At 37.6% G+C, this 14023-nt stretch overlaps 1 protein-coding gene across 3 annotated transcripts in view; it reads right to left on the reverse strand.

The window, feature by feature from the left end:
- Positions 1–7768: 7768 nt before the first annotated feature.
- The window catches only part of S1P (membrane-bound transcription factor site-1 protease), an 84992-nt gene continuing 78737 nt past the window's right edge, over positions 7769–14023 (reverse strand). For all 3 annotated transcript variants that reach the window (XM_053785605.2, XM_053785607.2, XM_053785606.2), the window contains one exon: positions 7769–13362. In XM_053785605.2, the coding sequence (XP_053641580.1) occupies positions 13178–13362 (185 nt within the window). In that variant the 3' untranslated portion in view covers positions 7769–13177. The remainder of the gene's footprint in view (positions 13363–14023) is intronic.

Raw genomic sequence — 14023 nt, forward strand, 5'->3', positions numbered from 1 at the left:
CCATAACCATTGCCATCCACAGCTAGCCATAACCATTGTCATCCACAGCTAGCCATAACCATTATCATCCACAGCTAGCCATAACCATTGCCTTCCACAGCTAGCCATAATCATTGTCATCCACAGCTAGCCATAACCATTGCCATCCACAGCTAGCCATAACCATTGTCATCCACAGCTAGCCATAACCATTGTCATCCACAGCTAGCCATAACCATTGTCATCCACAGCTAGCCATAACCATTGTCATCCACAGCTAGCCATAACCATTGCCATCCAGAGCTAGCCATAACCATTGTCATCCACAGCTAGCCATAATCATTGTCATCCAGAGCTAGCCATAATCATTGTCATCCAGAGCTAGCCGTAACCATTGTCATCCAGAGTTAGCCATAACCATTGTCATCCACAGCTAGCCATAACCATTGTCATCCACAGCTAGCCATAACCATTGCCATCCAGAGCTAGCCATAACCATTGTCATCCACAGCTAGCCATAATCATTGTCATCCAGAGCTAGCCATAATCATTGTCATCCAGAGCTAGCCGTAACCATTGTCATCCAGAGCTAGTCATAACCATTGTCATCCCGAGCTAGTCATAGCCACCCAGAGGTAGCGATAGCTATCCAGGGCTAGCCATAGCCACCCAGAGGTAGTCATAGCCACCCAGAGGTTGTCATAGCCATCCAGGGCTAGCCATTGCCATCCAGAGCTAGCCATGACAATTGCCAACCAGAGCTAGCCATAATCATTTCCATCCAGAGGTAGTCATTGCCATCTGGAGGTTGCCATATTATTATTATAATCAAAGGGAAGCACTAAACCCGTAGGATTATACAGCGCCTGGGGGGATATGGAAGGCATTCAGGCTTAATTCGGGGAACTGGAGCACAGATCCAATTCCCTAAATCAAGAGCCCCTCACCAACATCAAGGAACCTTCCGTGAGGAGAGAGGTAGCCATAACCTTGGCCACCCGGAGCTAGTCATTGCGATCAAGTACTAGCCATAGCCATTGACATCCAGAGCTAGTCATTACCATCCAAAGCATTGCCATTCAAAGTTAGCCATAACCATTGCCAACCAGCTCGAGCAATAGCCATCCTGATCTAGCCATTGCCATGCAGAGCTAGCCATAATCATTGCCATCTAGAGCTCTCCATAACCATTACCGTCCAGAGCTAGCCATTGCCATCCAGAGCTCGCCATAATCATTGCCATCCAGCACTAGCCATAACCATTCCCATCCAGAGCTAGTCCTTGCCAACCAGATTTAGCCATAACCATTGCCACCCAGAGCTGGTCATTGCTATCCAAAGCTAGCTATAACCATTGCCATCCTTTGCTAGCCATTGCCATCCAGAGCAAGTCATTGCCATCTGGAGGTAGCCATAACCATTGCCACCCGGGTCTAGAGGAAACTGGACAAGTATCTTCACCAGGTGCCAGATCAACCAAGCTGTGATGGATATGTGGGGCAGCGGGCCTTCAGCAGCAACAGCCTGGTTGACCAGACAAGCACCAGACGAGCCTGGCCCATGACCGGGCTCCAAGAGTATTGAAACTCTTCAAAGGTATACGAGTCTTTGTCATAGGAGTACCAGTTGACTGGTGTCACACTGTGGTGGAGGTGAGAATAAACCTTGTTGTCTTTGGCTATATGTGGAGATAAAATAACTGTATTGGCTTACCAAAGGCCACTGCAGGAGCAGCCACTAGCTTACCTGTGCTAGATTCAGTTATCTAAGTGTTACTGTGGTGGGCCACGGCAGCAGCAGCAACTGCTGGCCCACCTGTGATAGATTTTATTGTAAGTGGCATACAATAACCGACACTGTTCAACACTATATCTGGAGGGTGTGTTCCTGGAGGGTGTTCCTGGGGTCAATGCCCCCACTTTGACAGATCTGGATTATTATTAGTACTGTACAGTATACTTATGAAAAACACTAAACCCAAAAGGGTAATTCAATGCTACACAACAGAGATGAAAGAGGTGGTGGAAGGGAGATGGAGGTAATGAGGGAAGGACATTTCAGAAAACAAAGGGAGCTGCAGATGATGTAGCTAATTGTTATGGAATCATGGTTGGTCTGCATTTAAGGTTAAATCATCAGAGAGAAGAGCAGGCAAACTGTGAAAATAAAACAAATGTGTTAATGGTGTTTGAAATGGAGATTTATTTACAAAAATGCCTAATGAAGAGGCGTACATAAGTTCTCGCATTAATGGAAATACATATATAAAAACCAAGCAAGCATGGGAAACATGAAAAAATAATGAGGTAACCTTCCCTTGAGTATTCAACAATATTTCACATTAGCAACTTTTCCCATAAAGAAATATAAAGAGTATTTAAATAAATTTTAAAATTTACAAGCTTACTCTTGATACATTATTCTTATAATTTTGAGACAATAATTCCTTATTTAATAATTGATAGTATGCAGTATAACTGTTACAAACAAGATTGTATCAAGCATTTTAATGAACATTTTGGATAATACATACACCTGCATATTCTATAGCAAGAATTTAAGCTCTGGAAGACTTTCAGAAACTTTTCTTTGCAAAGAATATCTAGGTAGAAGGATCACTTTCAAGACAAATCCACAATAAATGAGTCTAATAAATAGACCAGAAAAAAAATTTTAGGCTAACAAGTTGCAACAAATTTTAGAAAATATCTTGCCATACGTAAATATTAAAATACGTAGTACTATTCATTTAGTATGTAAACACACCCAGCAAAGGCAAAAGATTAGCTGACCTTGGTTTGCAGCGAATGAATTACTATACGACGTTATCTCCTTATTTAAGATTATGATGATAACTTAAACAAGGAAGGGCATTTAGTGTTCAGTTCCACATTCCAGAAATCCACATTGACAAAATCAAAAAAAAAAATGTAAAGGGCTTTATTCTGTCTGACCTGTTGCAGTCACTGTAATTTACTCAAATAAATTTTTAAAATACACAGCACAATAATAAAATAAGAGTACTCTACAGTAAACTATACACATAAAATATGAATTGGTTGTTGTTAGAAGCTCTTAATGTATTAGTGAAATTTTGAGAGAACTGTACTACATACAAATGACTTTAATATTAATCTTTTAGTAATCTTTGTTCATATGGTATACACACTTATTTAGGCTTTTAAATGATAATTGTGGATACCTAACGACTGGTAATGTTATTCACAAATTACATAAATCCATTGCATATAAAATAGTTTTGGATGGTCTTTGGCTGCATTTTGTTTCATTACATGAATCTTATTCATTATCATTACAGCCTCTCCTCATTGAGCAACGTACTCATTTACCGATGACTCGGACTTACAACAGGCTCCCTGACCAATATGCATACCTAAATAATACATATTAAAGCTGATTTCCTCTATTCTGTTTAATACAATATACAGTACACTACTGTACAAACATTTAAAAATATACCAGAAATGTTATAAATGGTGAATGGAACTCCATCGTTAAGTGAGGAGAGGCTGTATTTACTTATCTTTTTCCCCAGTCACAACACTTATGAATACTGATCAATAATGTTAAGTTGGCCCATAATGCCTAAGCATAATAGAGGCTCTCTTTGCTTTGCAACCCACTATTGTAAATACAAAATCTCAATGTACTGTTTGCAAAGACATAAAATAAATAAATAAAATAAATAAATACCAATCTGGCATCAGCTAGTAGATTGCCTTATGACTCACGAAATCGTAATGACACGATTGCAAACAAACCATACCACGGGCGGGGATAGAACCCGCGATCAGAGAGTCTCAAAACTCCAGACCATCGCGTTAGCCAATTTCCACACTTTTTTAATTTCCCAAGTATAGTACTGTACTTCCAACTAATTTTTTTAGACATCTGTAATATTTCCTTACACGTATTGTATGCAACAAGAAATATTTAAAAACCTACTATAATATACAAAAGACAGAGTAATTAACTTTCCTTGTGTCTTCCTAATAGTAGCACCCTTGTCACTTTTCTATAACAGAATATGAGCATCATAAATTTATATTATAAGGCAATGTGATTCTTTTGCGTGTGTGTGTGTGTGTGTGTGTGTGTGTGTGTGTGTGCGTGCGTGCGTGTGTGTGTGTGTGTGTGTGTGTGTGTGTGTGTGTGTGCGTGTGTGTGTGTGTGTGTGCGTGTGTGTGTGTGTGTGTGTGTGTGTGTGTGTGTGTGTGTGTGTGTGTGTGTGTGTGTGTGTGTGTGTGTGTGTGTGTGTGTGTGTGCGTGCGTGTGTGCGCGCGCGTGCGTGCGCGTGCGTGTGTGTGTGTGTGTGTGTGTGTACTCACCTATTTGTACTCACCTATTTGTGGTTGCAGGGGTCGAGTCCTAGCTCCTGGCCCCGCCTCTTCACCGGTTGCTACTAGGCCCTCTCTCTCCCCGCTCCATGAGCTTTATCAAACCTCGTCTTAAAACTGTGTATGGTTCCTGCCTCCACTACGTCATTTTCTAGGCTATTCCACTGCCTTACAACTCTATGACTGAAGAAATACTTCCTACTATCTCTCTGACTCATTTGTGTCTTCAACTTCCAATTGTGGCCTCTTGTTTCTGTGTCCCCTCCCTGGAACATCCTGTCTTTGTCCACCTTGTCTATTCCACGCAGTATTTTATATGTCGTTATCATGTCTCCCCTGACCCTCCTGTCCTCCAGTGTGGTCAGGCCGATTTCCCTTAATCTTTCCTCATAGGACATTCCCCTTAGCTCTGGAACTAACCTTGTCGCAAACCTTTGTACTTTCTCTAGTTTCTTGACGTGCTTTATCAAGTGCGGGTTCCAAACAGGTGCTGCATACTCCAGTATGGGCCTGACATACACGGTGTACAGTGTCTTGAATGATTCCTTACTAAGGTATCGGAATGCTGTGTGTGTGTGTGTGTGTGTGTGTGTGTGTGTGTGTGTGTGTGTGTTACTAAATAGTTGGTGTTGCCTTATGCACCTGAATGATACATTCCCTGTAATACCAAGTATGACCTGCCCAGTATACCAGTAATCACTCGAGACTTTTCAAGGCTAAAAGCATACTTTTCTGTTACCTGGTAACAACCTTATACGTATTTATATGTAACTCGTACTTTTTTTATCCTTTCCACCTGCAATAATTCCAAACTCAAATCTTACAATTTTTTTCTTTTTTTAATCACTTTGTCTCTAGTCCATACTTACCCCCACTGTCAATTCTTAATATTTTTTTTTTTTTTTTATTATCACACTGGCCGATTCCCACCAAGGCAGGGTGGCCCGAAAAAAGAAAAACTTTCACCATCATTCACTCCATCACTGTCTTGCCAGAAGGGTGCTTTACACTCCAGTTTTTAAACTGCAACATTAACACCCCTCCTTCAGAGTGCAGGCACTGTACTTCCCATCTCCAGGACTCAAGTCCGGCCTGCCGGTTTCCCTGAATCCCTTCATAAATGTTACTTTGCTCACACTCCAACAGCAAGTCAAGTATTAAAAACCATTTGTCTCCATTCACTCCTATCAAACACACTCACGCATGCCTGCTGGAAGTCCAAGCCCCTCGCACACAAAACCTCCTTTACCCCCTCCCTCCAACCTTTCCTAGGCCGACCCCTACCCCGCCTTCCTTCCACTACAGACTGATACACTCTTGAAGTCATTCTGTTTCGCTCCATTCTCTCTACATGTCCGAACCACCTCAACAACCCTTCCTCAGCCCTCTGGACAACAGTTTTGGTAATCCCGCACCTCCTCCTAACTTCCAAACTACGAATTCTCTGCATTATATTCACACCACACATTGCCCTCAGACATGACATCTCCACTGCCTCCAGCCTTCTCCTCGCTGCAACATTCATCACCCATGCTTCACACCCATATAAGAGCGTTGGTAAAACTATACTCTCATACATTCCCCTCTTTGCCTCCAAGGACAAAGTTCTTTGTCTCCACAGACTCCTAAGTGCACCACTCACTCTTTTTCCCTCATCAATTCTATGATTCACCTCATCTTTCATAGACCCATCTGCTGACACGTCCACTCCCAAATATCTGAATACGTTCACCTCCTCCATACTCTCTCCCTCCAATCTGATATTCAATCTTTCATCACCTAATCTTTTTGTTATCCTCATAACCTTACTCTTTCCTGTATTCACCTTTAATTTTCTTCTTTTGCACACCCTACCAAATTCATCCACCAATCTCTGCAACTTCTCTTCAGAATCTCCCAAGAGCACAGTGTCATCAGCAAAGAGCAGCTGTGACAACTCCCACTTTGTGTGTGATTCTTTATCTTTTAACTCCACGCGTCTTGCCAAGACCCTCGCATTTACTTCTCTTACAACCCCATCTATAAATATATTAAACAACCACGGTGACATCACACATCCTTGTCTAAGGCCTACTTTTACTGGGAAAAAATTTCCCTCTTTCCTACATACTCTAACTTGAGCCTCACTATCCTCGTAAAAACTCTTCACTGCTTTCAGTAACCTACCTCCTACACCATACACTTGCAACATCTGCCACATTGCCCCCCTATCCACCCTGTCATACGCTTTTTCCAAATCCATAAATGCCACAAAGACCTCTTTAGCCTTATCTAAATACTGTTCACTTATATGTTTCACTGTAAACACCTGGTCCACACACCCCCTACCTTTCTTAAATTCTTAATGTATACCATTTTCTCATTGCTATGTATAGTAATACTATGTATAGTAATACTATGTATAGTAATTCTCTCTACATGTCCGAACCACCTCAACAACCCTTCCTCAGCCCTCTGGACAACAGTTTTGGTAATCCCGCACCTCCTCCTAACTTCCAAGAGAATTCGTAGTTTGGAAGTTAGGAGGAGGTGCGGGATTACCAAAACTGTTGTCCAGAGGGCTGAGGAAGGGTTGTTGAGGTGGTTCGGACATGTAGAGAGAATGGAGCGAAACAGAATGACTTCAAGAGTGTATCAGTCTGTAGTGGAAGGAAGGCGGGGTAGGGGTCGGCCTAGGAAGGGTTGGAGGGAGGGGGTAAAGGAGGTTTTGTGTGCGAGGGGCTTGGACTTCCAGCAGGCATGTGTGAGCGTGTTTGATAGGAGTGAATGGAGACAAATGGTTTTTAATACTTGACGTGCTGTTGGAGTGTGAGCAAAGTAACATTTATGAAGGGATTCAGGGAAACCGGCAGGCCGGACTTGAGTCCTGGAGATGGGAAGTACAGTGCCTGCACTCTGAAGGAGGGGTGTTAATGTTGCAGTTTAAAAACTGTAGTGTAAAGCACCCTTCTGGCAAGACAGTGATGGAGTGAATGATGGTGAAAGTTTTTCTTTTTCGGGCCACCCTGCCTTGGTGGGAATCGGCCGGTGTGATAATAAATAAAAAAAAAATTTCTACATCCTGCTCAGGGTAATATTTTGTTAAGGGATTCAGGAAAACTGGTTAGCCAGACTTGAGTCCTGGAAATTGGAAGTACAATGCCTGCACTTTAAAGGAGGGGTATGAGATATTGGCAGTTTGGAGCGACTATCTAAATTGTTGTATCTGGGCGCCTCTACAAAGACAATGATTATGAAAGTTTTTTCTTTCTTTTTGGGTTTTTCTTTCTTTTAGGTCACCCTGCCTTGGTGGGAGATGGCCAACGTGTTAAAAAAAAAAATAAAATCTACATCCTGCACCCATGCTTGTCCCCATACTTCACTTCTACACATCAAGACTGTTTTAATTTTAGCTTTAATGCCCATCTTGCATTTAACTTCTTAGGTATTACTTCAGCAACCTTTTCTTTTTAAGTATTAAGCAAGACTTTAAGGATCCTCTTGTGACACCTTTTTTGATATCTAAAATGACACCAGTTTCTATTAGTAATTTTTTTTTTACCACACAGGCCATCTCCTACCAAAGTAGGGTGATCCCCCCCTACAAAAAAACACATTCACCATCATTCATGCAGTAGCTGTCTAGCCAGAAGTGCACAGACATTACATATCAAATGCAGCTCTGAACATCAAGACCCCTCCTTCAGGGTGCATGCACTGTACTTCCTGCCTCTGGAACTCAAGTCTGGCTAACCAGTTTCCTTAAGTCCCTTCATAAATATTACCCTGTTCACACTCCAACAGCACATCAGATCATAAAAACCACTTGTCTTTACTCACTCTGATCTAACACACTCATACAAGCCTCGTGGATACTCCAGCCCTGACTATCTAATACATCTTTCACCCCTATTGCCACTTTCTTCCACTCAAGATTTATACATCCTTTTGGTCATCCTCTTCTGCTCCATCCTTTCTAAATGACAAACCATTTCAACAACCCCTCCTCTGGCCTCTGAATTACATCTCTCACAACCACACACAATCTTCAAATTTCTATGTTGTCAATTCTCTGCATGTTCAGATTACACAGTGCTCTCAAAGCAGTATTAATATAAAAAATCCTAGTCATAAATGTAAAAAATAATATAACGATGTAGTAGAAATTATCTGGGTTTGCAAGGAAAGCCAAAGTTTTATCACATCCTTCACATGCATTATACACAGCATTTATTAATTAGATGATCATTCACGCTTTTCATTTTTTGTGATGATAATAATAATAATAATAATCATTAATTGAACATCATATTTTTTCAAGCAAAAAATGTTTTAACCTGTGCATCGAGGTAATATTTTATGGGGGTAGTTTATGTGTGTTCTTACCAGTGACTTCATAAGTTATCAACCAGTTTTGCAAACACTTTCCTGCCGTTTACAGTACAGTACTACAGTTCCTTATAATAAAAAAAATAATAATTACTACTGTTACTTATAATAATAATAGTGTTATAACCTTGAATGCAAAATTTTATTCCAAATGATATTTTCTTTCATAGCATATTTTATTCGAATTTATATTTCTGTACATCTGTATGCCAAGAAATAAAATTAACTTGCTTACACCAAGTAAGCCAAGATATTCACAATGTGTCCAAGTTTAAAGTAATTCCTTGACAAAGGGTTATACAGAAACTGCTAAATTTACTATTTTTTGAGAAAAATTTAAAGTGATCCTTATGGACAAACTTTAAAATAATCCCAATGGTCAACAAAGAATTTTCATCAGAATTTTTTTTGGTGTACTACTTCTTTTTCAGTGCTGATTCCAGAATGTGTTTTTGGTTTTTCTCTGCCATGTACCAGGTATGGTTTTCAAGATAAGACTATTCATCATTTTTTTGGCCTTTTTTGGCCTTTAATAAAGGGATATTATGTCTGTTTCCTAGATAAGGTTGGCATCTACTGTTGGTGTCTGTTTAACTGGTCATATTCATTGTTGGCTGCCTGAATTAAGTAATAAATGGCATTGTTTGTGTGTGCTTAAATATTTGTGAGCAACAGTTGGTAGGCAATGAGAAAGCCTGATGGAGTCGATTATTGCAAAGGAAGAAACGATGGTGCAGCTGCCAATTGACACATGATGTGGATTTGGGGTTGCATATGGGAGTAAGATTTGAGTTGATTTTAGAAGAAGAAATGGGCCAGAACAGCTAACAATGTGGCTTCTACGATTTTAAGCGACGAAATGGGCCGGAACCACCAACATTATGGCTTATAAGTGGATAGAAACAAGGACCTGGCCAGTCTTTCCTTTCCACCAACTATTAATAAAATGACTCTCCTGGGGAACAGTGGTCATTCAGATTTATTTGGGCACTGCAAGTACCTCAAATTAAGTGTCAAAGTAAAGATAAAGGGTTACCCACTAAGGTATCTCGACAGGCAATCCTGCATAGGCCTTTGTCGACCCTTGATTAGCACTTAAAACAGAATGAACACTAACTGACAGGTACTGGTGCCAAAAAATTGCTGCTAATGTTTCCAGAATGAAATTATGATGGCAGACTACTGCTGGATGTTGTACTGCAACAAGCCAGACAAAATTTACAAGAGAATGTTTTTAAGTTCTTTTGCACTTCCTTTCAATAAGCGTGTTCTAAAGGTATTAAATTATGAGTGATTATTCTAATATGTGACTTACATCATCATCCTAGATCTAGTCAAAATTAAAAATGAATGAAAAAATAAGAACAGATTTGGAGTCAGTGTTTAAAACAGATTCAGAAAAATGTATTTAAATCTTTCATGAGAACATGGTTAATTTTGTTTATCAGTTCAATCTTCTAATAAAAAAGTATCAGTCACTATGTTAGAGAGAAAAGCATAAGATGTTTTTACTTTTTATAATACTGCAAAGTTTGCTTGAATTAAAAAAAAAATTGACAGCTTAGTTTTAGTCCACAATATTGTGCTTACCAGCTCATGGTTTTACTGGAAGCAGCTCACTAGTAAGATGACCCCCTTTATAAGACAGGTTATATTCATCATAATTCCTCATCAATTTTTCACACATTATTCATATTTGGAGTAACTAGTATATGTATTGAAAAATTAGCCAATTGTAACCTCTTAAGAGTCTGAGGCATATGCTATTGAAGTAACATGATTTTATAAATATCTTGGATATAATATATCCACTAAGTTTTGATACTTACTTTGACTTATTAAATAAAGCCCTTTAAATGAAAGAATACCTACGAAAATATACTTCTGTTTAGTAATTAGTTAACCCTTAAACTGTCCAAACGTAGATCTACGTTTTTTCAACATTTTAAAGTATGTAAAAAAAGTAGATCTTTTCTTTTTTTTACATTTGAAAATGTGTAAAAAAAAACTTTGATCTACTTTTTTTTTGTTATATTTGAAAATATGTAAAAAAACGTATATCTACTTTTGGAGCACTACGCATGTGAACGTAAATTTGTTTGGACAGTTTAAGGGTTAAAGTCATAATCTATCAGTACTGATACTAATACATCAAAATTTTTATACTTGCTCCAAAATAAACACCTATTATTGTAAAACATAAAATACAAGCTATGTGGTCTAATATAACACTAACTTGTGCCATACAATAACTTGATCATTAAAATTGAATGACAGCTAAGGTATATACATTTTCCTCTATAAAAACTGCTGCTATGTTCATGCAGTGCTTTTTTTAAGCCCATTCTCAGTGATAAAAACTCTAAATATCTTGAGCATATTTTTTCCCACTTAATGAAAGGGCAATACATAAAAATCCAAGACACTACAGAAAAAAAAAAATGAAAATTTACATTAATAAGAAAAGAATAACTAACCAGTACTTACAAAATGTGTGCTGCTCATCAATACAAAATAAATGCATGCAAGAACAAAGATAATTTTAAATTCAATACTGAACTATATGGAATTTTTTTGTCTACAAAACAAAATTCTTTGGTTTTTATTAATTTACTAAACAAAACAAACTCCTATAAACCATAGCTACCACAAACATAACCAGGGTATATACAGTAATTAACAATCTACAATACTTTTCAAGTCGAGTTGGAAGTTTTACAAAATTACTCGTAACTTTTCGCTGTTTTTATCAACTTCAGTCTCACTGAAATTAAAGCATATTACTTGGGTATAAAGCTCTGAAACAAATAAAAGAATTCAAAACTTTATATTAAACTTCTACTGACTACTAAGAATTTTCCAACAAAGTATAATATCTTTTATACATTACTGGCTCTCACACTGGATTTAAAAGCTAATAAACCAAGAAACTAATGTCATTATCAATTTAAAAATGACTTCACATTTAAGGGTACGTTCTTGTAATACATAATTCACACAGATAGAGAGAAAACAGAACATGATGCACACATCTGACAACTATACTTAGAGTAACATCAAACCTTATTCATAAATTAAAAATGTTATTGACTTATTTTAGCATATTCAAAGATGCTAATGTATTATACCGTTCATATAAAACTAATTCAAGCATAACCTTGCCTACAAAATTATCATTTGACTAGTGAACATTATCTACTTAACCAACCATACAGCATGATGGTTATCCTTTTCTGTTTAACTTTGCAATTAATTAGACAGCATCACATGTTAACAGATTTGAAAATTTTAGCATTTTGTGTTCTGTCAGCATCTCAAGTGTATGGCAAAATAATAGGGAAATCTATGATAAAATTTAACATTATAATATGCCTGTCCATGGGTGTAAGTACAGTATTCAACAATAAACAGTTACAGTACTGTTATATGTTTAGTGGTTGACCAATTAATAATCCATCAGACAAATTATAGTAATTAGTTTAATTATTCACTGCCATATCATGGAACTAACTGAGAACTGTGGACTTGCATTAGAATAGGTAATCACATAAATAATGCCTACACGTATCACAAACTATATAAACCTTAAAAATGATGGATAAATATTTCACTACAGAATTGATCCAGTGCCAGTAGATATACAGTAATACTGTACTGTACTGTTCTGCACAATTAATTAGCCACCAAGTGATCCTACAGTTTACAAACTTATCATTTACTAAGACTCTGACCCATTTTGTTTATATCAACAGTAGGACACTTAACTGAACCAGTACTCAACAATATTTCCTGCAACTATTAACAAAGTACTGTAATTATCACAACTATCACACTTAAAATACTATAAAATACTAATAAAATATGTTTTTGGACAAAACATTTTTCATCATAACTGTAGATAGAATTTTTTTTAGTTGCCTAAAACAGACTTGATCATATCTGTTTTTTTTATTACAATTATGTACAATTATTTTCTTTGAATTATTCTCTATTTACATTACTAAAGACCTGGCTAATAGTATGGAATTTATCAAGTGAGCTATACAAAGACATTAATAAAATACCACATTTTGGTATATAAGACTGAACAGAACTGTACATATATTGAAACATCTGTAAAATGGATTCTGAATCCTATGTGGTGTTATATTTACATAATTGTTCACACTTGGTGATACAGAAACACTGAAATACAGTATTATTATTTTAAATGTAAAGAAAAGTCAATTATATATTTAAATACTCTATTATAAACTTAACTAACTGCCAATAAATATTTAAAAAAAAAAAAACTTATCTTTCACTAACAACTGCAATAATATTAATAAGAAATTGGGTAATAAATAATTTGTAAAAATATAAAATAAAGAAATTTAATCAATTAATCACTGTATTTTACATTCTATTATAAATTAAGATAGAGTACTGCAAAGCAGGCTTACATTCTTAAAACACACTGGGAGATGGGAGGGTCACACTGATGGCAGACGACCATTAATAGCAGCCATGACCACTTTACGGAGTTTATTGCGTCGGCGCTTTGGACGGTGACGGGATCTGTACCAGTAGCACACCAGAAGCACAACCATCAACACGGACAGAACAGCAAATGCAGGAATCCTCTCAGTTGAGTATGGGAGAGTTCCTAGTGGACCTCCTATGAAAATAAAAAACAATTAATCATTAATTAGTTTTGGTGATAACAGTTATTAATGGGATGAGGTGGGAATTACAGCCACTCATAAACTGGAAATAAAATATATTGTCACAAAAATGCACACAAATATTTATAAATAAATGTGTGCGTGTCTCCGAAAAAAAAAAAGGGGGAGAGATTAGAAGTTCTACTTTACACACCAGAGTGCCATTAACTAACAATATGCAGAAAATGGTGCTGTAAGACACAAAAATAAAAACCTGTACATCTTGGCTTAGAAACTACACCACGGCATGTAGAATGTTCACAGCATATCAGTGTAGCTTAAGCCCAGAAACCAGTGGCTTCTGAACTTAAGCTCAGAAATAATATCTTCCTCTGGGAGTTGCTTCAGAGTTACTGCAGCATATTATAATTGTTAGTAACTTCTAAAAAAAAAAATCCCAATTTCCATACAGTTTTTACTAAAAGTATATATGTATATAGTTTAACACCACTGCATGTGCTCTGAACTCTCACATTTAAACCCCTCAAGGAAGGTTCCTTGATGTTGGTGAGGGGCTCTTGATTTAGGGAATTGGATCTGTGCTCCAGTTCCCCAAATTAAGCCTGAATGCCTTCCACATCCCCCCCCCCAGGTGCTGTATAATCCTCCGGGTTT

Source organism: Cherax quadricarinatus, chromosome 35, assembly GCF_038502225.1.
Source record: "Cherax quadricarinatus isolate ZL_2023a chromosome 35, ASM3850222v1, whole genome shotgun sequence".
Lineage (NCBI taxonomy): Eukaryota > Metazoa > Arthropoda > Malacostraca > Decapoda > Parastacidae > Cherax > Cherax quadricarinatus.